Here is a 27,802-nt window from a genome sequence, read left to right on the forward strand (position 1 = left end):
ACCAAATTTGATGAAGCTCCCACAAGACGTTATGAGATATTGTGTTCAGGAGAATGGGGCAGACGGACGGACAGACGCAGGGACGAACAGCCCAAAAACATAACGCCTCCAGGGGCAACTGCCGTGTTATCTGGTTGTGAAATTTAAAGTTTAATAATAAATGACATGGTATCTGATCGGTGCGTAGACTTGCATACTAACCGATACCCTATACTGAATTTTTAGTTTCGGGGGCATTTCCGATACGATCAGTATCAGAACAGCTCTAGTTGCAAGCCTTTATAAAATGGACATCTGGTCCAAAAAACAAAGCACTCATTCACATACCACACCGCCCTTAACCAGGGCCTAAAGAGCATTGCAAAGGGTTAAATAGCTAAATACTACGACTGCACATTAGTGCCTCTAATGTAATGCCACCAATATATCCATTGCTAGCACTAAACAGTCACATGCACATTCCTGAAACCTTTGACTTTGCAGAAATTATTTGTATAGAACAGTTCTTTTCTGCTTAAGACATCATATAAATGAATCATCAAGGAACATTATCTCACTGTTTTCCAGTCATTCACCTGGGATGAAATCAGACCATACATCGACCAGATTTTTAACAGCTCTATTTCCCATTCTGCTCCCTCCAATCTCCCATTGTCAGTCTACTGATGTGAGTTTCCTTTGCCACTTGTTTCTGAGAGTCACTTCAGTCAGCCAACTCTGCAGCTGAGAACTGGATGATTCACCTCAAGGACATTAAAGAGTCAACACATCATTGTCGTGTTGTGACAGTTCGAACACGTGTCAGTTAAACTCAAGATTAAAAAGGAAAATATCAGATAGCATAGTATATCCAGTAAAGGCAGAGCACCTCACACAAACAGTTAGCATATTTCATGCCCCAAAGCAGAGCGCAGCTACTTAATAATCCAGGTCTACTGTGTATGTGTTACCTCCAAGTTTAAAAACTATACTCTCTGTTAAAAACATAGTCCAATTCATTTACAAATATTATTACAAATATTTTTACAGCTCATATCCTTCCATTACATCCCTGAAACCTGATTCTACATGACATTCACATACGACAAGTATGTCAAAGTCCTTTAGATAAAAATAGGCAAGTGTGAAAGTTAATGAGAATATGAGAATGAGGATAAATGAAAGTGAACAGATGAAAGTAAGGCATGTAATTAAGACAGACACGCTTTTATAAAAGGTAATATGAAGAACAGTATGAGGGAGAAATGGTTTAGACCTCAAGCAGTCACTATTCAAAATGGCATTTTCTACTGCCGTATTAAACAGTTTCTTACTGTGTTGTCCCACTGTTGTTTAAATCTAGAAGAATCTGTATTTGTGATGTTTTGATTGAGTTGCAGAAAGCAACAGCAACAACAACAATCATCTATTAAAACCACTGCTGGACTTAAAAATCATGGGGGGGGGGATCATTGCAGGGATTTAGGGAAAGTTTGTCACTGGGACAGACACAAGGCAATCAGTGACCAAGCGAAATCAATAGGAACCACTCGCTGCTGACCTCTAAAGCCAAATGGTAACAACAAAAGCCCCACTGGAGTGTATCACTGCAAGGCAAACATAGAAAGAGACAAAAGTCTAAAAAGCTAGTGCCAGTTTGTATCACCCATCAACAGTCTGGAAAAACAATCACATCACAAATAAACACGTAACGCCATTAGCACTCAGAAAAAAACAGCAGAATAATGATGATATTTAGAGTGGTGGGGCTGTTGGAAGTTTACAGTAGCTTACTTGTAGATGAAATAATGGCACAGTGATGACTGCAAAGAGATGCCACTGGCTCGGTCCATCAACTGCAACCATTTAACATTGTGCACACTCACAGTGCCCCTTTTTTCAGCCAGAGCCTCATTGTAATTGCAGTAGTCCTTACTCAAAACCGGAATAAACCGATTAAACAGATGATAATCAGTAATTATAATCAGCATTACTGTGGACAATTGTTGTATATTTACATTTGAATTATAATGCACACTGTGATGTATAATGTCCCTGAAAAAAAGAAATAGAATAGAAATGTAGCTCCTCCTACTCTTTATAATACTATGTCCAAACTCATTCCCTTGCTCACACATTCCCTACATAATAAACACTCAATAGTTTACTCAGGAGTGAGAGGTAAATTGAGATTTCAGACACTTACTTATCTTCGTTATTTTGCGTCATCACTGACAGCAGGAGAGCTACGTAATCATTGCATGTGTAAAATGTCGAGCATGGCGTTGTGGGACTGTAAGCAGGAACTAGTGTACATGCTGCGGAAACTACTTTCTTGTTCCACTGAAGAAATTTTTGAGGGCACTACCTCTCAGTACTCGGATATTCAAATAAAACTGCATACAGTAAATACGGTGCTATACATAATATATAGGGAGTGACTTTGGACACAGCGTAAGTGTGTACAGTCAGTGGAGTTATTATAATTAATCCTGGGGGGGAGGGGACATGAACGTTTTTATCTATTTATCCAATATTCACTCAAAAACTTGGTGGCACCAGAGGAACAGTCAGGGGATTGTCAACTTTATTAAGATTCATCCTCTGGGAACCATGAATGTCTGCACCAATCGATGAGCAATCTCTCCAATAGCTGCTGAAATATTTCAGTCTGGTGGCAAAGCTGATGAAATGTGCTGCTACCTGTGACGACCCAGGACTTCTACTTGAACTCGTGTTCACTTATTAAAAATTCTATTGGGAAGCACTGGGAACAAATGACGCCATGCTGATTTCAATAGCCTGACATTTCGGTCTACATAGCGGGTCCCAGCAGCCAGCAGCGTGCAGTCTGGTGCCCAGGAGCTACAACTTAGAGTGGGGTGGAGGGGGGATGGGGGCAGAGGGTGCAAGGATAAAGGGCAGAAGTGGAAACTGGCTCCTGCAGTAGCTATGTGTTTTCAAGTGAATGTGTGTACTGGAGTGACCTGTCTATCTGTGCCTGACTGGTTTTGGATGATTTCTACAATACTGCCTAGATACAATTATTTTTATCTATGCTGTAAGTTTAAATATATTCAGCCCCTCCTGCATTTTAATTGAGTGCATTTTTTATCCCTTTTTTTGCATCCGCACCTATAATTGAGGACAGAGAACCTCGTCTGGTCAGGACAGAGGGAAGGAGAGGACTGAAGGTGAAGAGTTAGTGAATTGCCCCAGGGCACAGATAGACAGAGGAGGGAGGAAGAGAAAACCTTTAATCTGAACAATCAGACATGTGGGCTTTGCGAGACTGATCCTTTTCCCTGATGGGTATTGTTAGGCATATAGGGACTGTTCAGCAATTCCTTTTCTTGCCTTCAAATAAATTAACCCTGTGAGGCTTATAAAATAAAAATCTGGGAAAATTCAGCGTCCTCTTCTTTTCATTCCATACTACACTATACATTCCTAAAATTTCAAATACAAAGACTGCTAAGAAATCTGTTCATGGCCGGGGACAGAAACTTATTTTCATTATCATATTATTATTTCTATTTTTATTTATTTATTTTTTATTTTTTGCGGTAACCTAATGGGGCTGCAAAAAGTAAAGTTTTAAACTTTGAAATAGGACACATCACATACAATAAAGGCTGCATCGCTGCACAAGAACAAGCCCTCTGTGTATACTGAAACACTGAAACGAGTTAAGCAAGTTGAGCCTCTTCCTGACTGCTCCGTCTTACATGAGCGTTAGAAGGACACATACATGTACAGTAGATAGTCAGCCTTTGTCAGGAAATACAATTGCATCTGCCTTATAATGTACAGTTGCTACAGTGCACCGACAAAAAATCAAAACATCCGACAATTTAGTGACACTATTGGGCTTTATTTAAGCTAATACACTCTTCTCTTGAAGCAGGTGCTGCGTTGATAACCCTTATGTCAACTTCCCCACCAACAAGTCGCCACAAACTTACCTTTCCCTTCAGGTCGAGGATAAATATCGCCGACGCCGACATCCTGGCGGAGAAAAAAGCTCGAGTCCAAGAAGTAGCCGAGATATTATATGGTCTATTGTCAGATATGGGTCACTTGTGTGCAGTAATTCTCGCTCCCATCATCCTCCTTCCTCCTCTCCTCTACTCTCTTCAGCGGTTGTGTTTCCACTGCAAGTCGCTGCTTTTCCAGACTCAAGTGTCAAGTTGGTCGCAATGATAGAAACACGACTTCCGGCTGTGAGGTGCTGGGACTTTCCTTGCTTTGGTGATGTGTTTTTTTATCCAATGTTTTTATAACGTAACAAAGTAGCCTACATTTACATAATAACTGTACTTAAATTTTCAGATACTTACACTTTACTTGACTATTTCACTTTAAACTTCTACTCCACTACAATTAGGACGGAAATATATCTTTTTAACTTTATTTGATAACCCTATTTCTTATTTACTTATCAGAGATTCAAATTATCCCAGCTACGGTTTAATTTAAAGAAGTTCAATCAGGTTTATGTTAATGTGCATTTGCACTTCTATTTTTGATGCTTAAACTTTAACATCTTTTTCCTTTTTTAACTTTCATATTTGTTGGTAATAATTTTACTCAATTAAATCTTTAATGCACGAATTTTACTTCTAATTTTTTTTCTTACATTCTTCCTATATTAACTTTTTATCGAATATTTCAGGGGAAAATATTGCACTTTTTACTCCATTAGCCAACTTTAATTTGAGTAACAACCACATTTCACATTAATAGTTCGTTAAGAAATCCACAATAGTACAATATAACCCTTTTAGTATTTTACCACTGTATTTTTAGCAAGAAGTCTCATTGAGATAAAAAAAAAAAAACAAACAAACAAACAACAACTCTCTTTTAAAAGAGAGACCAAGATAGCATACATATAAACTCACAATACATGAATATAAATGTATATCATTTTGCTGGGTTATTATTAATGAAATCCTTCTAATGTTTTGTTTGTTTTATTTTTGGTCTGGATTAACTGACACACCCACAGTGGATAGTGATGTTAATTTTCTAGAGTTTTATTTTGAAGTTAGAATCGTTAATGTTCCGGTTTCGCTGCACCCCGTCTGTGTGAACTTGATTTGCTGTGTTTCCGGGTGGGAGCTCCTCGCCTGACAGCTTCACACAGACCTGTCAGACCGCTCTCATCAGCTGGATGGTCTCAGAGGATCCGGAACGCTCCAGGCCTCTTTTCGAGACGCTGTGTCAAGCTTAATTACAGTTGTTGATACTAGTGTTTGTAAAGTTTAAAAAGAAAGGTGAGTGTGACGAGTCCATTTTGTGACCAATGAGGCAAACAGAACCAAATGGTGGAGAAACTATACTCCTCTGAAGTTACATTCATTGTTTGGATTTAAAAATGGCCTAGACCCATGCAGACGGACCAGATGACTCGGTGTCATTTGCAACTAGATTTTTATTGAGGTCACACTATTTACAATTTACTGACCAAACTGTAGGCTGAGTTTACAGCAGGGAAGTGCTGATTTCATGCACATTTCCAGCCTACATCCTAAAAATAGCATCCAAGAGTGCAGAGTAACTAATTACAAGTAGGCCTACAGCCTTTAGTAGACTGTAGCCATCCCACATTCTCATGTAGCAGTTGTTATATCTTCTTTCTGTGGTCCTACATGTAAAAATCTTTCCATGGCATGTTTTAAAAACTGATGCTGTAACAGCCCTGTTTGAATATATTAATTTACTATAGCCTATTCATTGTGTTCATTCATCTGAAGCTTTCTTATCACAATGGTTAAAACTTTGAAGTGTCCCCTCATGGCTTAGTTGCTTGTCAGATTGCTGTTCAAAGATTTTGAGCAGTTGAAAAGGCTTTTTAATTAGAGCATAAATTGGCCTTGAATCATATTATCTAGTGAAATGTTCCTGTTCGCATTCAGCACAGTTGAAGTTATCTGTTTACAACATAGAGATATTTTGCATGACCTGCAGGCTACTGCAAAATCAACAAATCAATCAACCAATCAACTGAGCCAAAAACTGTCAACAGATACAAGGGTGATTGGTTAATGTTCATTAGACTTGGCTGTACTCCAAAATGTATCATCTCGATACAGTCCCGCCCAAATATTGCAATATTCGGGGGGAATGTTATTTTGGAAGGAAGGGGGGATTTTTTAATGATATAAGTATATTGTAATATTTCATGTTTCATTTTTTTTTTTATATATAAAACATAATTCTATTTGTCAGTAAGCAAAGCATTAAAATGAGGGTTGGACTCAGCAGCAGGGTAGTCGATTTTCGATATTATCAAATATCAGCCCAAGCCTAACGTTCATATTTACAGAAGGCCCTTTCATCTCTTTTTCACACTTCTTTTTTAAAATTTTATCCCTTTGATTATCGCTTAAAACATATCATTTACTGTTACTGTTGTCAGTATACTGACAAATAAGGCACAACCATTTTTACTTATATTCATTGTCCTGAGTTTATGCTGAAATGCTCTTTTATGACGACCTTTGTGGGTCCAAAGACGACACGTTGAGAACCACTGCCATAATGCACTTTTGTGCTGCCTTAAAATCAAGACTCTTGAGCACTGATTTTTGTACTTTCCTAAACTCAATCAGTGTTTACAAAGTGCAAATTTTGTGACTGTCAATACGAATATCGCTCAAATAAACAGGAAAGTGAAGAAAAGGTGGGAGTGGAATCGGTGGTTCAGTCGAGCAGGTGTACACGCACTCCTGCTAAGCGATGCTAAATTCAATCTCATCCATCTCTTCTTCAGTGTCCACCATGTTCTCCGCTGCTCTCTCAGCCCTCGCTCTCTCGCTGGCCGGGATGTAGTTGTCCTCGATGAAGCCGTCATCATCTTCCTCGGTCACAGGAGGGACACAGTGAGTTTCCCATCGAAGCCCAACGTGCATGGGATACTCCATCTCTAGGCCTCGAGGCACTAATAGGAACACAAGAGTTGTGCTGCATTATGAATAACAACCAATTAAAGGTAAGACCTAAATATTATTCTAACTGACACAGGAGATGGAAAGCTGTGATTGGTAATGTCACATTGATGTACAGCCTTGAGCTGCTCCATCAACAGTGACTGATGAACATGGATTTGTATGATCAGATGAAGATGAAGATCAGATGAAGTTTGACAGAAATTATTTTGCTCCCAAATGAGCTTTTAATGATCTATTTTCAGTTTGGGCTTGTTGTTGTTGATGTTAGTGACATTGTGATATTGTTTGGTGTTAAAGCTGCTTTAATTTTTTTTGCCTTATGGGGGCAGCACAACAAGGTGTAAAAACATTTGACATCACCTTAAGACCATCACCTATTTACATTCAGCTGACACAGAGCAACATTAGCATTTAGTTTGAGTTGTTTCCAATAATCACTCATTTTTTAGCTCTGTCTCCAATGACTCCTGAGGGAGTTCACCAGTTGCCAGTCACTAACTTTGTCTGTCTGTTGTTTGGTGCTGGGCAGGTAGTGTACATTTGGTAGTAGAGCAGCTTTAAGCTGACACTAAATACTCTACACTTTAAATTGTTGTTTTTATTCTGGTATTTATTCCAGACATTAAAATGAATGCTACCGCTGTAAAACCTAAAATACATCACCTCCCATGTGACCCAAGGGGAAGAGGTTTAGGAAAAATGAATATCAAAGCTTTCATGAACTTGGAGGTTGAATACTAATGTTTTAGCTTTCAGACAGATGTTCAGCACATTTTTATTTCAGTCAAGAGTGCACAAGAAATATTTACTAAAATTTAGGGGGTGTAAAAAAAAAAGAAAAGCAAACCTGACGCCGGGTCACACTGGCTGACAGTGTCTGCCTCCCTCAGCCGTGTGTGCCGGTAGCTGGCCAGGTAGCGTCGAATCACCTGGCATTTAGCCAGAAGGGCAATGAGAATGGAGATAGAGATGGCAGTGACCAAGACAGCCACCAAGAACTCCCAGTTGTGATTGGTATGTTTGTCTGGCTGGTCTCTCAAAGTGTCTGTAAGAGAAGAAAATCCCACTTAGTCAGTCTGTTGTGGTTGTGGAAAGCACCTAAACATCCAAACCCATCTTAACACCGACTTAAAGCAGGTGGACCAAATATTTAATTTATCCATCAGTGTCTGTCAACCTCTCTCTCAAGCTGATTTAGAGCAGATTCAAAGCAATCTTTTCTGATGATAAATCAATGGTGTCTAACTGAATTCTTACCATTTTGTGCTGCTGTTGGCGTAGCTGTAGAGACTGTGCCATTTGATGATATTTCCATCTGGCTTTGCTCTTGTTTGTGCAGTCTCTTTCGAGAATGAGTGAGTGAGTGAGTGAGAGTGACTTCTCCTGTGCGGCTCAATTTGCTTCTTGTTGGATGAGACCTGTTTCTTGCTTCGGGGCACCATTAACTCTAGTGTGAAGCCATGGATCATGGGAGTATTATCAACCACATGTCAGATGAAGAACAGCTTCTGTGACCTGTGAGTGAAGAGTCCACTCTTTCTACAAGATCCAGCAGACTGTTGAAAGGATGTTTTAATGCCTTCATCCACCAATGTTTGGTGACGTGCAAAGCTAGTTGTAGTTATATTGTTTTCAGCAGGTTAAAAATAAATGGGATCTGAGGGAAATGTTGCAGAGCAGGCATCTCCCCAGATGAGGGAGGTACTTGTGTGGAAGATTTCTGTTGACCAAGAGGGAAGTTAACCTTCACAGCTCCACTAGGTGGCGAGGTTGAGTGATGGGACTCCTCGGTTCAGTAACAAGTGAAGACTGATGGCAGCATTATCATCCCATGTATGAGTGGAAATATGAGTCCTCTAGCTCCAGTGAAATTAGGCTTTAGAGAAAGTGGGAAACAGAAATAGGAAATTAAATCAGAATCATTTTACACACTTGCCTACAAAGGCATCTTGCAAAAAAATATAAAAAATCAGCTATGAGTAAACCACAATGCCCCCACATCCCATGTGCACTGTGGCTTTGAATTCTTTTGGACTCTTGTAAATGCATATTTTATAAGTGAACCACACAAAAAGAACATGAATGATCAAATGACCTAAATATTTCATCTCATAGTATCTAGGAAGAGTGAGAGTGTCATCATAAAGAGGAAACTCTGCCTGGGTCCCCTAAATCCAGAAGTCATAATTGAGTATGAGCTGTCAGGAACTCAGGAGGATATCATCCACAACAGGAAAAGTGTGTCACAAACAGGAAGTCCCACATACTGTAAAACCTTCATCCGTAGGTCTAGCTGACACAAAACACTGGCAAAATCACTAATGTGTGTGTGTGTGTGTGTGTGTGTGTGTGTGTGTGTGTGTGTGTGTGTGTGTGTGTGTGTGTGTGTGTGTGTGTTGTGTGTGTGTGTGTGTGTGTGTGTGTGTGTGTGTGTGTGTGTGTGTGTGTGTGAGAGAGAGAGAGAGAGAGAGAGAGAGAGAGAAAGAATCTGACTCTGCTTCACGGCTTCCTACAATACAGAGACCACATGCTTAATGGTTCTCAAAGGACAATAAAAGAAAGCCTACCAAACATTATTTGTTTAGAACAATGCCATGTAAAAGCTTTTCACTGAAATCATAGCTAACATATAGAGGCAATGAAGATGGGAAATGCCTCACATATGACCAAAATTAGGTTTTAAAGGAAAGGTTTGACATTTTGGGAGATAACTTTCTCACTCTCTTGACATTTGTCCATTTGTACAGTAAATATGAAGCTACAGCTAGTTTGTTAGCTTAGCTTAGCACAAAAACTGGAAACAGGGGCACTGTTGAAAGATAACAAAACCAGCACCTCTAAAAATCACTGGTTAAGACTGTATTTGTGTTTTTTTTGATCTATACAAAAAAACCAAAGTAACCAGTAACTGACGGGAGCTGCCACTGGTTGCCTGGCAACTAGTCCCAGCCAAAAAACAGTCAACACTTGACCCCCCGTAAAACAGTGATTTGTCATTATTACACTTCAGGTTTTGTACAGATTGAACAAACAAGATACTACATGTTACTTAATGAGCTGTATAGAGGTACTGGTAGGTGGATTTTGTTAACTTTGGACAGAGCCAGACAAGCTGTCTCCCCCGGTTTCCAGTCTATATGCCAAGCTCAGCTAATAAACTGCTAGCTGTAGCTCTATATTAATTTAACTCTTCACAAAAAAGAAAATAAGCATGTTTCCCAAAATGTCAAGTTATTAAATGTATTATAAAGCACCATGGTTTTCCCATTGATTTTGTCCTTTTTGGTCTATATTTCTATGATCCCTGTCTAACTCTATCATGAATTAAAGAACTCAAACTTCACACTTTCACAATAACATCAAAACCTCAATGATGCTCCTAATGCAAATATAAACCCGTCATCCATACTAGTTTATGTTTGAAAGAGAGAGGACCTTTCTGTGCAGCTATTTGCAAATTTGACAGATATTTGCATGCATGAGTCAACAGGTTGGCACCCTGTATTTACAGTACAGTCAGACAAGTTTCATCCATGCCGTCCCTTATGCACTAACTACACTAACTGTAACTGACATGCCAGCTTGAGATGCTCCAGGTCAAAGTTTTAAAGGACGAATTAGACATTTTTTTCTTAATCCCTGCCTCTCCTTTCATTGATCATAATCTTGTGCATTTATCATGTTATTACGTTTTCCACATGCTAGTTGTTTTGCTAGGGAAATACATCGAAGAAATACATTGAACTAAATACACCACATAAATGTTGCATCCAGCAGTAGTGGAATTATTTTTCAGATCATTTTCAAGTACATTCAACAGGTTAGGACATTTTCAACATGCTGATCGTTTTTTGAAGTAAACATATTGAAACAGACACTATGTATCCAGCAGCTTTGGAAGACTATTCAGAAGCTTTACTTAAGTGAAAGTAGCAAGGCCATACTGTACACTGTATAAATTATATACTGTAAAAAATTACAATTTGCACATTTTGCACAGTTTTATACTTGACAGAGGAACAGTCACAACAATAACTGTATTATAACCTGTTGAAAGGTATTAGTTGGCCATCTCTTGAACTCAGAGGCAGAAATCAGCAGTTTCTCAATAGGAAACAATGACTGAAACTGGTGGAGTAGTTCAAAGCCTGATATTACTGTAACTTTGTAAATAGGGATAGGGTCAAGGCCGCTCTGCATGTAGCAACAGGTGAAGCCAGCCCCTCGAGCAGTGTTGGGAATAACGATACATGTATCCACACTGATAAGGTGAGCGCTGTGTCCTGAAGTAATCCTTCACACTTTTGTGAGTGATCGTAATGTGCGCCTTTGAAAATAACATTGGTGAAAAGTAGACTTATAGTGAATAGATTTGAACTGCAATTTTCTCATCCTCCCACAGACATCTGACAGTGTAATATTTGTTCAGTTGAACGTCTGTTGACAGCTCACTTTACCTGTAGTCACTCAGCTGTAGAGCTCCTCTCTCACTCTCATCCCTCTCGTTTAATCATTTTCTCTGACACCAATATTTTTCAGACTTCAGCCTTTCTGAGCTCCTCATCTGTGACGGACGTCATTGTTGGCTGTTTGACAGATTTTCTTCCCGGTTTATTTCTGCTGTAAAGACGTCGCGAGACGCTGTCAACTCGTTTTAACTTGTTATGAATATATTTCCTCTGTGGCAGCAAAACACATCACACATGAAGTCTTCAGAGACTCCTGCAGGTGAAACCGGACGAACGAAACACTTTTATGATAGATGAACCAGCCTAGCAACATTAAAGCTACAAACAACCCATAATGCAACACTTTGTAAAAGACTGTAGCCACACTGCTACTCTCTGCACTCAAAGACGGTATCTGTTGTACTGAACGATCACGTTACAGTCTGCTGCTGAAATATAAGGCAAAACTACAGTTTTAACCTCAGTTTCAGAAAGAAAAATATTATCTTGTATTAAGTTAATATTCATAGTTTCACAATGTTTCCCATTATTATATATTAATCTTGCAGTAGGATAATTAGGGAAATAAAATCCAAATTAGACTGTTAAAAAGAAAATAAGTTTATGTTTGATCCCACGCTTCTGAAATCCAGCTCTTGACAACATGTGAAAGTCATTTAGAATCTCATCCATATTTTCTTTGGTTCTTCAAAATGTGGTTGTTGTTTTCTCGGTCTAGATTAAGATTTGTGTATCTCTGTCTCTCGCTTTTTTGGCTGGGGGGGGGGGGGGGGGGGGGGGGGCATTAGGCCTCTTCCCTTTCGTCTTCCACAGCTATTCTCTTCAGTAATGTTGGCTGTAAACACACCAACAGGGCTGCCTTTATCTCTTCCTGTTCTGTCCTCACACAGACGGAGAGCACAACAAAATATACACACTGAGCAGCACAGGATCAGGAGCTATAGAGGAGAAGCCTGGGAGTGAGAAATACTGTGTGTCAGATTTAACAGTGTTTGCGAGCTCTGCCGTGCACTGCTACTGTACATTCATTTGTATTTGTATGTGAACAAGCATGTGCATGTGTAAGAGGATACATTTGCTTCTCAGTCTGCATACGCCTATGTTTGAATATCATTCTCAAAGCAAGGAGTCAGTTTTTCTTTGTTTCAGTGCCCCAAATTGTGAGTGAAGCGTCAGTTTATACACACTAATGATGGCCAGAGGGTGTGAAATGTTCTTTCTGTCATCAAACTGAATTAAACATCAAATTTATATTCTGCTCCAGGAGTTTGATTACATTTCTTTGAAACGACAAATTAACTGTAAGCTATTTTATGGTTTGAAATTTGATTGTGCCACTTGAGGTGGCCAAGTATTTAATGTCAAGTTATGTAACAAAGACCTTGAGTCAAATAAAAAATAAAAAAAACTAATAAAATTACATCGAAATGCATTTGGAAAACTGCTCACCACAAAATGTTTTTTGCTTCTAATACAAATCATATAAATCATACTTGACCAAGCAAACATCTCTCTCTCTCTCTCTCTTTCTCTCCCCGGCTGCAATAATCACAGATATTAATTCTTCACAGATAATAACAGAGCCGTCCTTCAGTTGACCCTCGCCCCAACAATCCACAGAGCAGCATGCAGGCCTCCCTCTTTCCTTCTTATCCCACTGCCAAGTTCTGTTTTTTTTTTTTGCTTTAAAAATGTGTGGAAGAGTCGGGCCAGGCTATTGTTTGTCAGGGATAAAGCATATGGTCTGATAGAAGAGTAAAAAAAACAAAAAAACAGCTGCCTTTGTTTAGAGACTGTTGTTTATGAGCATGATTGAATGACACACTGTAAACCAAGCTCATAGAGTCCTGGGCTTTGAGATAAAACCAAGCATGTACGTATGAAAGCCACATCTTTGAATAACAACTAATGCATTTTTTTCTTTAAGTTTAATTGAAGCAAGGTCACAATAGCTTAAGTGTCCTCAAATGTCATGTTTGGTGTTTGCCTGTCAGTCCTGGAATAATGGCAGTGTCAACAGAGAAACCAGAGGGACACAACACACACAACACATTACATAACCTGCATTATGACCACAAACTGATATTTGATATTTAAAGATTAGCTTTAGCACCTGGTTCCTTTTATTTTATAAATACTGGAAACCTAAACGTGTGTGTCTTAGAGACTGAAAACATAACAACTGTAATCTAATTAAAGAGAGCCGTTAAAAGTGCAGTGATGTTTTGGGTGATAACAGCAAGTGGCCAGCATCAACATGTGGGTCAGTATTTCTCGCTTGCAGAGGGGTGCCATAGGGATATGACTATCTAGGAATAACTATAATTTTTTAATACTAATTATTATATAACATATTAGATGAGTGTAATTACTGTTCCATTTTGCCCTCCCTTGATAAGAAAATGCTTTTTAGCTATCAGCAGGTGCAGGCAATGATTTGGCTACGATGACATTGAAATGTAAACATTGGTTCTGCTGTTTTTCTGTATTGAGAAATAATGGCCTTCAGCAGTCATTACAACACTCAATAACTGCAATGTAGGGAGTTTTATATGATTATTTCCATCGTTGCATTACACAGAATTTTATCCATGTTTTAGTACAAGTCAGTCAAGTTTTGTTGGCAAAGTTGTTGTGTTTTTGTTTTTTTAAACCTAAAGTGAAAATGTATTACATTAACAGGATTTTGTTCTTTTTCAGCCTGTTTAAAGCTACATTTGATTATATTATTTGGTCATTATTACAGTATCAGTATCAAGATAAGCTATAGCTCAAAAAGCAAGTCAAGACAGTCACATGATCTTTACATAGTGTAACACACGGAGACTGGCAAAGCTCTCTCTTTTAGAGGACCAGCTGTTCATTTCAAGTCTTACCTGGTCACCTGTCTATGTAGATCCCTGTAGCTTCACCTGCTGTGTGTCCACTCTCACATTTAACATCCGCTGTCACTACATTTTCTTTTGCTTTGTCTGTAAAATGGAGAAATGTTGTGCAAAGGTTGAGCAAGCCATTCCCAGAAGGGAAGTTAATGGGTAACTTTGTAACTAAGGTGTGCTCCCTCCCACCCACTGTCCCTCCTCTCTGTCCAATAGCACAGCAGACCTGGTCATTGGTAATGTTGTCACTCAGCAGTGCCAAACCAGGAAGAGGAAAATATGACTTATTAACAGCATGTCATATTTTATATTGCAATAACTGCAAATATGCATTCACAAGTAAAGGTGTAAGCAACCAGTCGAACCTGCAAATAGATTTTCTGTTAGTTTAGATACGGTTCCAGTAAGCAGTCAAATAATCTTGTTTGATATGTGCTTTGTGAGGCTTTTGCCTTTTCCTGTATGTGTGTGTGTGTGTGTGTGTGTGTGTGTGTGTGTGTGTGTGTGTGTGTGTGTCAGCTGCCACACCTTGCTTTGTTAATCTAAATGTAAACCCTTTTCTCTCAGTCCTTTTCAAATGACGGAGGAAATCGGACAAGATACAGTTTGTGGTGACAAGGAGTTTTGTTTATTTAAGATGTACAGCCTGAGGGGAGAGAGCAGACCTCTGGTGGCTCTGAAAGGAAAAGCGAGGTGACCCTGAAAACAATAGGGCTGCTTCCTGGCCACATGGCAGTGCACTCTGTGTCTTTACATCTCTCTCCCTTACTCTTCCTCCTTCCCTCCATATGTTCCAGGATGTTTCAGCTGCATGTCTTAGAGCAGATGGCGGGTACGAGGAATGGCTGGGATAGTAAAGTGATCACTCAGCATCAGCTCAAAGAAGCTAGGGGGATTTCCCACCATAGATACTGGGGGGTTGTTTGCTGTTAGTTGACTGTTGGACAATGAAAGTCAGATTCAATATGTTTAAGAAATACCTGGTTATTGATTATGTTAAATGATTGTGGGGAAACTGGGTCATTGCAGCAGCAGTATGGAGTTGAATTGGGGTGAGAATGAGGCAGATAGGATACATTTGTTATGTTAAACCCACAATAACTTTTTTTTTTTTTGGCCAGTCGGGGTCAGCAGGAACAAGCTGTAAAAACAACACTGACATTTTATAATCTTTTTACATTGATATGACTAACTAGTTAGCAAATAGTCACTTATTTACTAGCAACATGAGCATTCATTTGTAGTCATGTCTCTGGTCACCTGATGAATGCAAGTCCAGTATTCACTCTTCTTTTTAGCTCTGTTTCACTCTGCACCTACTCCTGAGGGAAATATCTGGCTGGTTTTGTCAGTGTGTGCAGTCAGCTGTCTGCTGCGGCTGGAACCAGCACTGATGAGAACAGCTGGAGTGAACCAAAACGGTAAAGCTGCCATAAAACCAAAACACTGAGCTGAAAGACACTTAAAAAGATCAGTTGGGCTGAGACAAGCTGCAGATTTGGGTGATAAGTGTTCAACACTATACTCTTTATATTACACATAAAGGTATGGCACCTTTATTGTGAAATTTACATTTTGTTATTAAATAGTTGTAAAGAATTTCCTGCAAATATACACTTCACAGTGTTATTTTTGTGTTAATTTGTTCCCCTCTAGTTATTTGATCTAACTAGTGTCTAATGTGCCAATATTTAACCTTACAGCTGCCGTCCTGATAGCAGCAAAAGCCAAGTCTACCAATTCAAAAATGAAACTACCTTTCAGGCATTTGGCAGGAGTAAAAGCTGCATGTCAACTTGAATTAGCACAAAACTTCAACATTCTGACTTGATGCACACTGAAAGAACCAAGAGCTCAATCACTTTGTTTGTCTACTCACTTTTTTTATGATGTTTCAGTCCTACAGAAGGTCTGAGGACAGCGTGCAGGATTTTTGGGTTCTATCTTCTGTAGTGCAAGACCTGTAGTAGGTGTGATGTTATGCACTGAAAAAAAGTCTCATTTAGACAGCTGTGAAAATTGTCTGACCACAACTGTATTTGTCCAGAATGATGCAGACAGCATCATTATAGATGGTAATGTCTTCTGTCCCTTTACAGTGGACAAACATAAACAAGTTGAAGATCATTAGAGGCACCAGCAGAGCTGTGCTCTGAATCTGGAGTTTTGCAGCAGACAAGGGGTTTTCCTCACATTTGCTACCGTGGGATGTTTACTGTTTGTCCTCTCAGAGAAGTGGTGGGGGTCTGAGGTCATGGCCCCTTCTGTGTGGAGGATTGGAAGGCCTTGCTAAGCCTTTTAAGAGGGGGAAATAACAACACGTGTCACACTGTACTAAACAATGGACAGTTGCACTTAAGGAGGAAGAGCGATGTGACAAACAATCCTCCCGCTGACCATTAAGCATCAACCATAGACGGCTCTCAGCTGGGTGGAGCCATAGTCACGTTTTTTTTCCTTGCCTCTCACTAAATTCCCCGTGGGCACCATCGTGATCTGCAACCTCCCAAGTCTACATTTTACAAGGTGATAGCTGCACATTGTTCGAATTTTTGTGAGTCCATATGTGGCCTCCATCTGGAAATATGATAATGTGACTGAGGCTCTCTGCACATCTGATTCAGATCTGCCAAATTTTGCATAATTCTCTGAATGGTCTTGTAATGACTTGATTTTAAGTCTGATAATGTAAAATGTGCCTCTGCACACTTAAATAGGCCACTTGCCTGTAACATGTGAGGAAGAGTATTATTTTACTAAACGCTCTTCATAGTGGAGGATATATGGGATACAGTATTTAGTTTCACATGTGCTTGGTTATGTGAAGTTTTTGTGTTTCTTTTATATATCTTAATTTAACATGGTTATAATGTTTATACTAAAGTGTTTGTTTGCTTGTTTTTTACAATGTTTGACTAATCCAAAAATTTAAATAAAAACTTAAATGACAAAGAAAAAGGCCCTTTCGTCTTTTTCTTTTTCGTGTCCTTCACTCTGCTGCAGTGATGACCCAGTTTCAACGCAGTGGTTTAAGTTTCATCTAATTTAATCTAATATAAGAGTTTCCTGACTCTATACGCTCAGTGGTGTAACATTACATACCGCACTGGCACTAACCTGCAGGAGAAAGAGTAGAGTCTGTGTTTGTTTGACTTGATCTCCTGCCACCTCTTGCAGGTATAATACTGTATATATAGAAAGAGAAGAAATGCATACTATTAGCATCACTCTTCCAGTTTCTCTCTTTGATGGCAGGGGGTGTTTCTTTTCTTTTCTTTGTTCACTCTCCTTATTAAAACACCTACAGTATGAAACATAAGGCTGGATACTTTAACTCTTTAATAATCCTTTAAATGCATTCGGGTCCACATTTAATGATCTGAGTTCTTCCACTGTTTATCTAAAAACATACGCTCAATTCTTCGTAGCATTGATTCCACAAGATGTTTCTTGTGACTTTCCTTGAGATTCTGCTCCATGTTGACATGATTGCATCACATCATTTCTGCAGAGTTGTCAGCTGCATGTTCACGCTGCAGATCTCCTATTCTACCACATCCCAAATATGTTGTACTGGATTCAGATCTGGTGACTGGAGAGGCCACTGAAGCAAACCTGAGCTCACTGTCATGCTCATGAAACCAGTCTGAGACGACCTTTACTTTGTGACATGGAGCATTCTCATGCTGGAAGTAGAAGATGGTAAATTGTGGATGAACATGGTCAACAATAATAATCAGATGGGCTATGGCATTCAAATAATCATTGACTGCTATTATGTAGCCCAAGAAAACATTCCCCCACACTATTACACCATGACCACCACCAGCCTGGACTGTTGACACAAAGCAGGTTGGGTCCATGGATTCATGCTGTTGATGCCAAATTACCATCTGCTGCCCCAGCAGAAATCCAGATTCTTCAGACCAGGCTACATTTTTCCAGTCTTCAGCTGTCCAGTTTTGGAGAACCTCTGCCCACTGCAGCCTCACATTTCTCTTCTTGGCTCAAAGTCACTCAGATCACATTTTTCCCCAATCTGATGTTAGATGCGAATATTAACCGAAGCTCCTGACCTGTATCCGCATGATATTAAGGACTGTGCTGCTGCAACATGATTGGCTGATTGGATGATGGCATGAATAAGCAGGTATACAAGTGTTCCCAATAAAGTGCTCAGTGTGCAATACTGAGGCCCACAAACACAGATACGCTCCCTCTGTGGAAGTGTAAAGCTGCATTAAAAATGTCAGTGGCTCACCGTGTTGTACCTCCGCCTGACAGTGTAGATCTGCTAACTTTGGGAGCTTCATGTAAAAGTCAACACATTTTTAATAAGATCCAACTGTGCATTTTTCTACTCCCTTGGTGAAAGCTCTGAGAATATTTATGCGAGAAGTGAAAGTGCTGCAGGATTCAGTAATGGTTCAGTGAGGAATTTGTCTTTGAAATGTCTCTTGGTGTTTATAATGAGTCAGTACGGGAGACTTACTACTACTACTTTTTCACGTTTGGCCTGGAGAAGAGATCTGTATCTGCAACTCCTTCTGCAGGTGTCCAATCTGTGTGAACAGTAGGGAAATTATTAAGTGGTACATAGTATTTGGCTTTAGAGCTGAATACACAAATTTTGTTGTTGGCTACTTGTAAAATCACTAGATAGATGCATTCCCACGAGTTCTTGGATGGAGGCCACAATAAAGCTTAAAACACAAGCTGTTTATATCTACAAAGACTGTTGTGGTCAATGCAGGAAGCCCATTCCTTTTCTATAATGTGTCCAGCTGCTCTTTCACAAATGTTTTTATTCACTCTGTTTTAAAATATTTATATTGTGGATTTAGTAAGTTTTTTCTTTTTTCAAGATAACTCCCTATAAAGAAGCATTCAAAGAGATTTAGGAAGACTGTGTTTCCAACTCAAACACATTTGGGAGTGCCATGTTTTGGCATTCATTAGTGATTTGTGTTTAAAACTGCAAGAACCAAGAATCACTTAGACTTCTGCCTGAAAGATGCATTGAAACCTGTTCTTTTTTACATTTAGCAGCAAGGCCAAACCCATGAATACTTGACTTAAACACGTGTCTTTGCACAGAAAAAAACCAATGAAAGAGTGTTGCATTTATAGTTTTCGTTTCTTCTGACAAAAGTAGATGTGCAGTGAAAAGCGGGTTTCCTACAAAGGCTTGCATTTGGCAGAGCTATTGTATTCATGGCAGCACTGTTGCGTGTAAGACTATGTTTTTACACCAACTTCCTCAGCAACCGTGGGTACATGCATGCTTTGCAACCAGAAGCCACCCACCTCGCTCTAGCTGTGTCCCTCCTATACTCGGGGAATGAGAACCTATGGCCTGCGGAGCTGTGTGACCGTGTCTGTGTGTGTATGAGTGTGTGTTGAGCAAACAGCTATCAGACAGGAGCCGAGACCCTCCACCTCCACCCCCGCCATCACCTCCACAGGCCTTTTCCTGCCTGTAGGGTGATTCCTGCCCCTGTGCTCCCTCCACTTCCTTCACACACATATCAGCCTCCAGCAGCAGTGCCTCTTCCTGAATCTGGCTCAAGTTCTCTGGACACTGCGGACAAGCAACAACAGCTTATCCATCTCTCTTTCTGTGTGTCTCTCACTCTTTCTCTGCTTTCTTAAGCTCTCACTTACAGTGTTCCCCACCTAAATCTATCATTTTCTATCATCTCCCATCATTTCCTCAGGTAACACACTGTTGAATTGTAATTGCGCGGTCTCTGCGATTAGAGTCTCAAGGCTCGTTCTCACAAAATATCTGTTCTTGTATTTTTCTGCGTTTCAGCACAGCACTCCAAGGGTGTTATTCAACTTCCTTGAAAAACGCCTGTGATATTCCAGAGACATGTTGGCTGGATTCAGTACCACTCCCTTTCCACAATTTCCTTGATACCCATGTTCCGATGGGACAGATATTCTATTTCTGTAATTAGGATTTGCAGCCCCGACTTGCAAAATAATATTTTTATCTTCAGACCATGGCTGACAAAATAAAGTCAGGAATGTTTGTGCCATTGTTGGGCCAATATTTCCTTTCATTTATTTGAGCTTGGTCACTTTTATAAAGAATGTGGAAGTTATAATTTGTCTTTACATTCTGATTTTAGCACTAAAACATGAAATACACCTAAAACTGTGACCAAAACACAGATATTTACTCTTGTTGGAGCTGTATTCAATGTGCAACACAAATGAAATGTTCAGGCTCTCAGGTTTATATGAGATACACCTTTAGGAACAAAACAATATTTGTAAAACTGTTTCTCCTGTTCTGGAAAAATATTATCCCCCCTCTCATTTTTCTTATCTTGCCATGAGTGTTGACTCTCTGAAATTATGTTATCCCACATGATCTTGTACTGGCGGGAAACCTAGTATTCACACTAAGCCTACGCTAGAGGCCGACTGCATAACCGCTGTTATGATTAGGGCTTCCTTAGTCTGATCAGGTTTTCCATAACACCATTAATGAGGTGTGTGTCTGTGCGTACTGTACATCTACCTGTGCGAGGTCAGCAAGGGCTATAACATCAACATCCATCAACATCCTGACAACATGGAGGGTTTGTTTGGTGTCAGACTGGAGGGTCACCAGGCTCCGCATCTGGTGATGGACCCAAATCACTGAAACCCCATTCCCAATGCCCCAGCCTCACCTCAGGAGGCAGATTAGGGGACTGGGGTTGGTGGTGGGTCACTCTGTCTAAGCTCTGGCCCATATTTACTTTCCAGTGTGGGACTGATGAACTGAATACACAGGAAGAGAAAGGTTAGGAACCAGTTGCTTTATTCCAGCCAAATCCGTGAGAGTGCATACATGTGTCTAAGTGACTGTTCATAGTGTACAAAGACACACTCAGACAAAATCTGGAAAGAGTTTTATGTAAGAAATGTGAGTTTATAGATTTATAGGTATACAGTCGCTATCAGATGTAGTGATGAAGTTAAAATGTTTCACTTACTGCTAAAACATAATGTTACCCTTTTGCAGTCGTTGGTACACCTTGTCATGTAAGTAAATAACCCATAAAATGCTGATCTTCACCCAGAGATTAAATAAATATATTTACAATTTATTTGGGAAACAGGGTCATTAAAAAATAGCTTGTTCCTTAGTGGAAATCAACCAGAAACAGGTATGAGATCTATACAAGATCTGAATGCAGAGACAGCTTACTGTACTGATTGAAACAGGGTCCTTGGTTTAAACAGCAGTAATTGTTTTTGCAAATTCTGAAAGCCAAAGTTCAAAACTTTAGGTTTTAAATTTGTCAATTGACACGCTGTGATGTAAACACATAAATGTCTCAAAATGATCAACTAGCCTTTAGAGCACCAGCAGTATTTTTGTCAGGACAGGTAGGTAAACGTGCGTCATTTTTCTCAGCTTCGTTAATCATTCCTATGGTGGTTATGGCGCTCAGTGCTCATTGCTCATTGCTTTTGTCTGTCAGAGAGGAAACTCCATGATGAATATCAAGCTTATTTTTTCCAGCTAACAAAACATGCATTGTTGTAGCTTTTCAAGAGGTCTTGAGAAAAGCAAGGTATGTGGTCCCTCTGCTGAGTTAGATGAGAAATTGACATGGGAGCCATTAGCACTGAAGGATACTTTAGACATTAACTCCCACTGTATGTGAGAGCAGCTGAATACTAACTCAGACACCACAGATTGGTATGAGAAAGCGTTCGGGTCAGAGCCCTGACACAGTGACACTGCTGATGTTAATTTGTAAGTTTGTAAGTTCTGAAGTGGTCTGAAAATGAAAACTGAACATTTTAAGTTTAATTAGCTTGAAATTACTAAAATACACATTTATTTTAATGATAAAAGATTAGTCGATTTCACTAAATTCCTGTACAGTGCTTTACAATGTGCCCATGATCCAAATGAATAGCAAATTTTCCTTATGCCCTACTTGCATGTCTGATCATACTTCTTCCTCGGAGAGCACCTCCTCTCCTGACAACTCTAACACCCTAACATGCCTAACTAGTACTTACTATGAACTTTCGCTGCACTTCTTTACCTGATCTCTTTGATTTGATTTACTTAGTACTTCAAGCTCTCCTGCTGCTCTGAAGCTTTAGTGTTGTCCCTCACTTTAACTCCCTTTGGATAAAAGCGTCTGCCAAATAAGTAAAAGTAATGTAATGTAGACTAACACTTAGGCTCATACTTGGTTCTGTGAGCTACGTTCAGTGGTTACACTGGCAACAGTCAGTCTACAATATCTTCCTGCAAACTGATATTCTGTATATTTTATGGCTTGAAATTAAGCAGCTAGTTAATGTCTGCATAATGTAATTCCTGACTCACCATGCTGTAGCCTAATGGGGATGTGAGATTGCTGTTGGAGCCTGAGGAAATGGGAGGCATGGAAGGAAAGTGCTCCGTCTATGGGGAACTTGAAATTCGAATCATGACGACTGAAAATCTGTCAGCAACTCACTTTGTAGCACCCTCCCAAAACTCTGCTTCTTTTTCGTGTGAGTGTAGTGTAGTAAAAAGGTGAGGCCTTATGTGTCTGCATACTTATCTGTAAGCATAAGTTCATATTTATATCCTCTAGAGCGAGATCATCTTACAGAGATAAGATGATATGTCACATAGCACACAGTCCACAGCCCCTGTGTGTCTTATCAGCTGTACACATCCTGCTCACCCTGTGGCTGTGCTGACTTTGTATATTCTATCCTCTGTCAAATCATTTCCCATCATTTCAAGTGTCAATCCATCTGTGGGAGGCATTTTCCTCTTGAGGTTACTTAAATGGCAGCTCTTCTTGTGAGAAAGTACACAGTGGAAAGTGACAGGAAATATGGGAGAGAAAAGGAAGCAACATGCGACAAAGGTTGGAAACCAGCTTAACATTTGTCGAGGACTGAATACATTCCTGTCTTCATGTCCTTTGACCAAGGAGGTGGTTCAGTATCCTGCATCTCCTGAGTATGTTTGCCTGCCTAAAGATTATTAGTACTGACATGAATCTGGTTGGAGTCCTAGACTGTGTCAACACGTATCCTGATAGTTCTACATCAGTGGTTCTGTTCTGACACTTTTTATCTAAACAAGACCAAGAGCCAACGAGCATGCTAGCGGTTCTGTGAGGCTGTACTTAGGCACAGCAGCGCGTTGAGCTAATGTCAGCATGCTAGCATGCTAACCACATTATTAACATGCTGATGTTTAATAGGCTAAATTTTTACCATGTTCACCATCTTCGTTTAGGGTGTTAGCAATGCTAATATTAGCACTAAACACAAAGTACAGCTGAGGTTGATGGGAATGTCTTTAGTTTTACAGGTGTTTGGTCATAAGTATTGGACAGATTAAAATTGTGACCTGATATCAGCGCTTGAGAAGTTATTACAGGTCATCCTGTGAGGAACATGAATGTCACCAAATTTCATGTCAATCGGTTCATTAATGGTTAAGACATTTCACGTAAAACTAAAAAACTTCCTCAGAGGGTCACCACAATCACTGGGATTTATCTGCTGGGCACCATGAATGTCTGAACCAAATTCTATAGTAGGCTAATCCATCCAGTAGTTGTTGAGATCTTTCAGTCTGGAACAAATTGAGTGACCAACATTCCTGTCAGTCACATGGCTGAACATGTGTCCATTAGTGGGCCTTTTTTTGATGTATAGGTTTAACCAAAACTTTCATTTTGGCATTTTTGAACTTTGATTTATTAGTCAATAAATGCACAATCTACCAGGAACAACTGGAAACCAGGGTCTCAAACGCCCCAAAATTATTCCTTGTATTATCACAATTTCTGGAAAATAGATCCAATTAAAATTTAAAAAGAGAGATATATCAAATTATTTTCAACCCATTCATGCTTGCATGGTCTCAGCAAGGAATGAATGGGATGTTTTGGAACATGGACCAACTTTTAAAAGTTAAAGGACTCCACAGTACAATATAATGCGCATTCACTGATCTTTGAAGGAGTTGGCGAGGGCACGTGGGAATGTGGATATTTGTAAAATGGGAATTTCTCCAAGTTTATTATTTTAAAAACCGGGGGCCAGACACTGCTCAGCTCTGCTGGAACATGATTGGCTGGCTGCCTTAGTTCACTAAGCTGATTGGGAAATGTAGCTGAGATAAAAGTTTGTAGACCTGTCAGTTTGTCATCATGTAGTGTTGAAAGTCTCCTTGCTTTTGTAAAACACAATTGACAGACAAAGCATGTGAGAGTGTAAACACATTCAGAACTTACATAGAAGTAGTGCTGGAGAGTTATCAGGGGTTTATGGTTTTTTATCTTCGGGGAAATCCAACTTTGTGAGATGGGGGTCTTTAAATTTGGCTAATAATGCTCGTACACATGTCCTATCAGCAAATCTGTCTTTGTGTCTTTCATCGTCTCATTCACTCTATTGCTTAAGACATTTTTCTCTCACACACTCAAAAACTCAAAGTTCACACATGATTCGAGTCTCTCTAGGTCTTGGGAAGATCCTTGGGAAGGGTTCCTTTGTCAAACAACATGGGGTAAGTTGGCATGGAGTTCAGGGGTTTGTAACCACAGTTGGGGAAGGATTCAGGGGGCGGGGAGAGGTTGATGTAGTGGGTCTGAGAGGTGTGAGTGACACCGTTGCTTCGGCTCCCAGGGCCCAGCAGGATCAGTGCGTGTGGAGCTGGGCCAGCTCGCCACACAATGAGGGGAAATGGGAATTTAATACAAACTTTCTCACAAAGTCTCAGCGACCTCCTGCCTCTGTTGCAGGTCTCACTTCCAGACACCCCCCATCAGCCTCACCATCACCACCTCCTCCTCTACAACCACAACAAAATGTCAGAAACCACTAAAACATGCCCGGGAGCTGGTCTGCTATAAATTTACAGTTTAACACAATTTAGGTGGCATTTCCCCACAACCTTTCAGTCGACCACAATTACTTTTCTGAATGGAGTCTGTGAAAAAATAAGTTTATAGAGTGGAAATGTAAACTGTTGCAGCAGATAGAGAATAAAACATTGCAGACAAGGATAGACAAGAGGGATTCAATTTTCTAATGAGGTCATGAAGAATGGAATATCTGACTATATATATCCAAAGATAGCAGATTGCATGACACAATCCACTGCCACCAAGAACACAGAGATTTAAGGTAGCATTAATATGGGCTTTTTAAGTTATGCATTCTTTTCCCCACCGGTTCACTTCAATCAAAAGCATGCATACTGCTCTGACAGTGATTCAAAGGCACTGAACAGCAGTTATGCTCCTCAACTTTAAGAAACACTCCATCCTCTTGCTTTGTTGCAGCACACTACAGTGCATAAAGACCTGTCATTGTTTATTGCACTGTTATCTGGGGAAGCAATATTGGCCAGCAGACACACCACGCAATACCTTTGTCAGATGGTGTCTTAAAGCAAGCGGCCGCCACTCCAACAACAAACAGCTCATAGTAATTACTGTTGGACAACAAAGACTTTTGGATACAATGGCTAATGTCTGAGGAGCACAGACTGTCCTCCACCCTGAATGTTCACCCCACCAAAATAATTTCCTTCACAAATACACACACACACACACACACACACACACACAAACACAAACGCACACACACGGACACACAGTACACATGTTTGCATACAGTCTGTTACTTCCCTCTCACTCTTATGAAATATCACATATGCAGACACATGTTCATGCACATATAAACACACACACGCACACACACACTCATACAAAAGCACTCATCGCTAGTCTCTGGCTCCTTACAGCCTTAATGCAGCCAGAGGCTGAAGCAACTGTGTTGACCCAGCCTTTTGTGCTTTTCCCTTTTGGCTTCCTATAGAGGCTCCACCAAAGTGTGTCTGCAACACACAGCACTTTACTATCTTTGCAGTTCTTCCTTTGCTCCCCTCTTCATTTGTTTCCCCAAAGTGAAAAAAGCAATCTGTACAAATCTGCAAAACTGGCAGTAACTATCAGAAAACTGCTTCAGATTCAGTTCTGAACAATGTGCAAAAGTAGTTTGACAGCAGCACAGTTTGATGCATATTGTTTCATATTATGAATTGGGTTATCCTGTACACAGGCGTGTGCTGCAGCTAGAACTGTGCAGTCGGCTCATGTGACAGTTCAGTATCATTGTTCTCGCTGTGAAGTCCAGGCCCTTTTCTTTGGGTGTTTTTGAAGCCTTTGCAGAGGAAATAAGAGGGTCTTTTAAAAGAAGTTGTTCTGGCTTCTGAGCTACACAGGCCACACTGACAGGTCAAAGGGATCATACAGATCTGAGCCAACCGTGGGCGCCAAGACCTTTTGTTTGCCAAGAGTCATAATGGAAACACTGTGATTTGTAGTCAAAACAAAAATCAACCTGGGTGTACCCATTTCAATTTTGACTTGATTTCTTTTCTTTCTTTCTTTTTTAGTTCAGCTAATTGATCGAGGATCATGGTGTGAACCTTTGATTATGGTTTTCAGTTTGTGATTAAGTCACTATTTTATGAGGGAAGATATGACACTATTTACTTTTTAAACAGATCAGACTTAAGTGTCTCAAGTGTCAACAATTTGTAAAGACAACTTATGTTATTCTTTTTTTTTTTTTTGAGAATCCAGCACACAATCGAATATTCCTTTCAGGCTAAGGAAAACCATGTGAGCTCCTGAGATGGAAAACAGGAAATCTCAAACAATAAGAAGTTGAGTCAACTTCAAGTTGATTGTCTGAAGCTGCAAGGAAATGTAAAGAAAACATCAAATCAGCCTGACAGCTTTTGTAGAGAAAATGAGAAAAGGCGCATGTAGTCGCTGCAACTGGACATTTCCAAGTGGGACAGTGCAGCATTTTTTTTTTAAGGACTGAGGCAGAAATGATGGAACAGACACAACAAACATATTGTTCATCATTTCCTGAAACTGACTGATTATAACATCAGGGAAAGGGGGGAGGGGTGACCATAAAAGCTGCAGGGATTGAAACCAACTCATTGAAGTGAGAGAACAAAGCTGTTGCATTTGGCAAAACATGATACCAGCTGCTGCTGCATTTGGTGTCTATCTCTACAAAGAAAATCAGCTGCAGCAGTAAAATGCAATGTCAGCCTTGGAGGATACATGGGGCATGCAGAGTGTAGCCCCCTGGCCAAGCAAATGCATGTTAAGTATTGGTGTATATATTTATCGGCATGTTGTAGAAATATTTTTTTCCCACAAATCCTGGTGCTTAATGTTTTGCCAGATTAAAAGTGTTCAATATGTTTCTTACAACAAAGAACTAACATGACAATTTCAGGACCATTAAACAAAAATTAGAACAAAACTTTTATTTACTTAGGGTTAGTTAGGCATCCCATGGTAAAAATAAGGTAATAGTGCCAGAGAAAATAAATAAATAAAATAATCTCAATAGAATTTCTCACTGCTATAAAAGTAGAAATTCCCAAGATATTACACAATCACACACAAAAATTTGTATGTAGAGACCATGAGAGAAGCTGGTGTTGTGT

The 27,802-nt window shown here is 39.8% G+C and overlaps 3 protein-coding genes across 3 annotated transcripts in view; 1 reads left to right on the forward strand and 2 right to left on the reverse strand.

Moving 5' to 3' along the window:
* ap1m3 (adaptor related protein complex 1 subunit mu 3) overlaps positions 1-4,519 on the reverse strand; it is a 29,483-nt gene extending 24,964 nt beyond the window's left edge. Inside the window, exon 1 of the mRNA XM_056379101.1 lies at positions 3,945-4,519. Coding sequence (XP_056235076.1) covers positions 3,945-3,986 — 42 coding nt within the window. The 5' untranslated portion in view covers positions 3,987-4,519. The remainder of the gene's footprint in view (positions 1-3,944) is intronic.
* Positions 4,520-5,398: 879 nt separating this feature from the next.
* On the reverse strand, positions 5,399-14,440 carry c6h1orf210 (chromosome 6 C1orf210 homolog). The gene is made up of 4 exons (XM_056378473.1): positions 14,281-14,440; positions 8,193-8,811; positions 7,783-7,980; positions 5,399-6,925 (listed from the first exon to the last, which is right to left on the reverse strand). The coding sequence occupies exons 2-4, from the start codon at positions 8,248-8,250 to the stop codon at positions 6,717-6,719; spliced, it is 465 nt and encodes a 154-aa protein (XP_056234448.1). The 5' UTR covers positions 8,251-8,811; positions 14,281-14,440; the 3' UTR covers positions 5,399-6,716.
* Positions 6,841-27,802, forward strand: part of tie1 (tyrosine kinase with immunoglobulin-like and EGF-like domains 1) — a 40,965-nt gene continuing 20,003 nt past the window's right edge. The window contains exon 1 of the mRNA XM_056378471.1: positions 6,841-6,976. The gene's annotated coding sequence lies outside the window, so the exon portion shown is untranslated. The remainder of the gene's footprint in view (positions 6,977-27,802) is intronic.

The sequence above is a fragment of the Seriola aureovittata genome, chromosome 6, assembly GCF_021018895.1.
Source record: "Seriola aureovittata isolate HTS-2021-v1 ecotype China chromosome 6, ASM2101889v1, whole genome shotgun sequence".
NCBI classification, from domain to species: Eukaryota; Metazoa; Chordata; class Actinopteri; order Carangiformes; family Carangidae; genus Seriola; species Seriola aureovittata.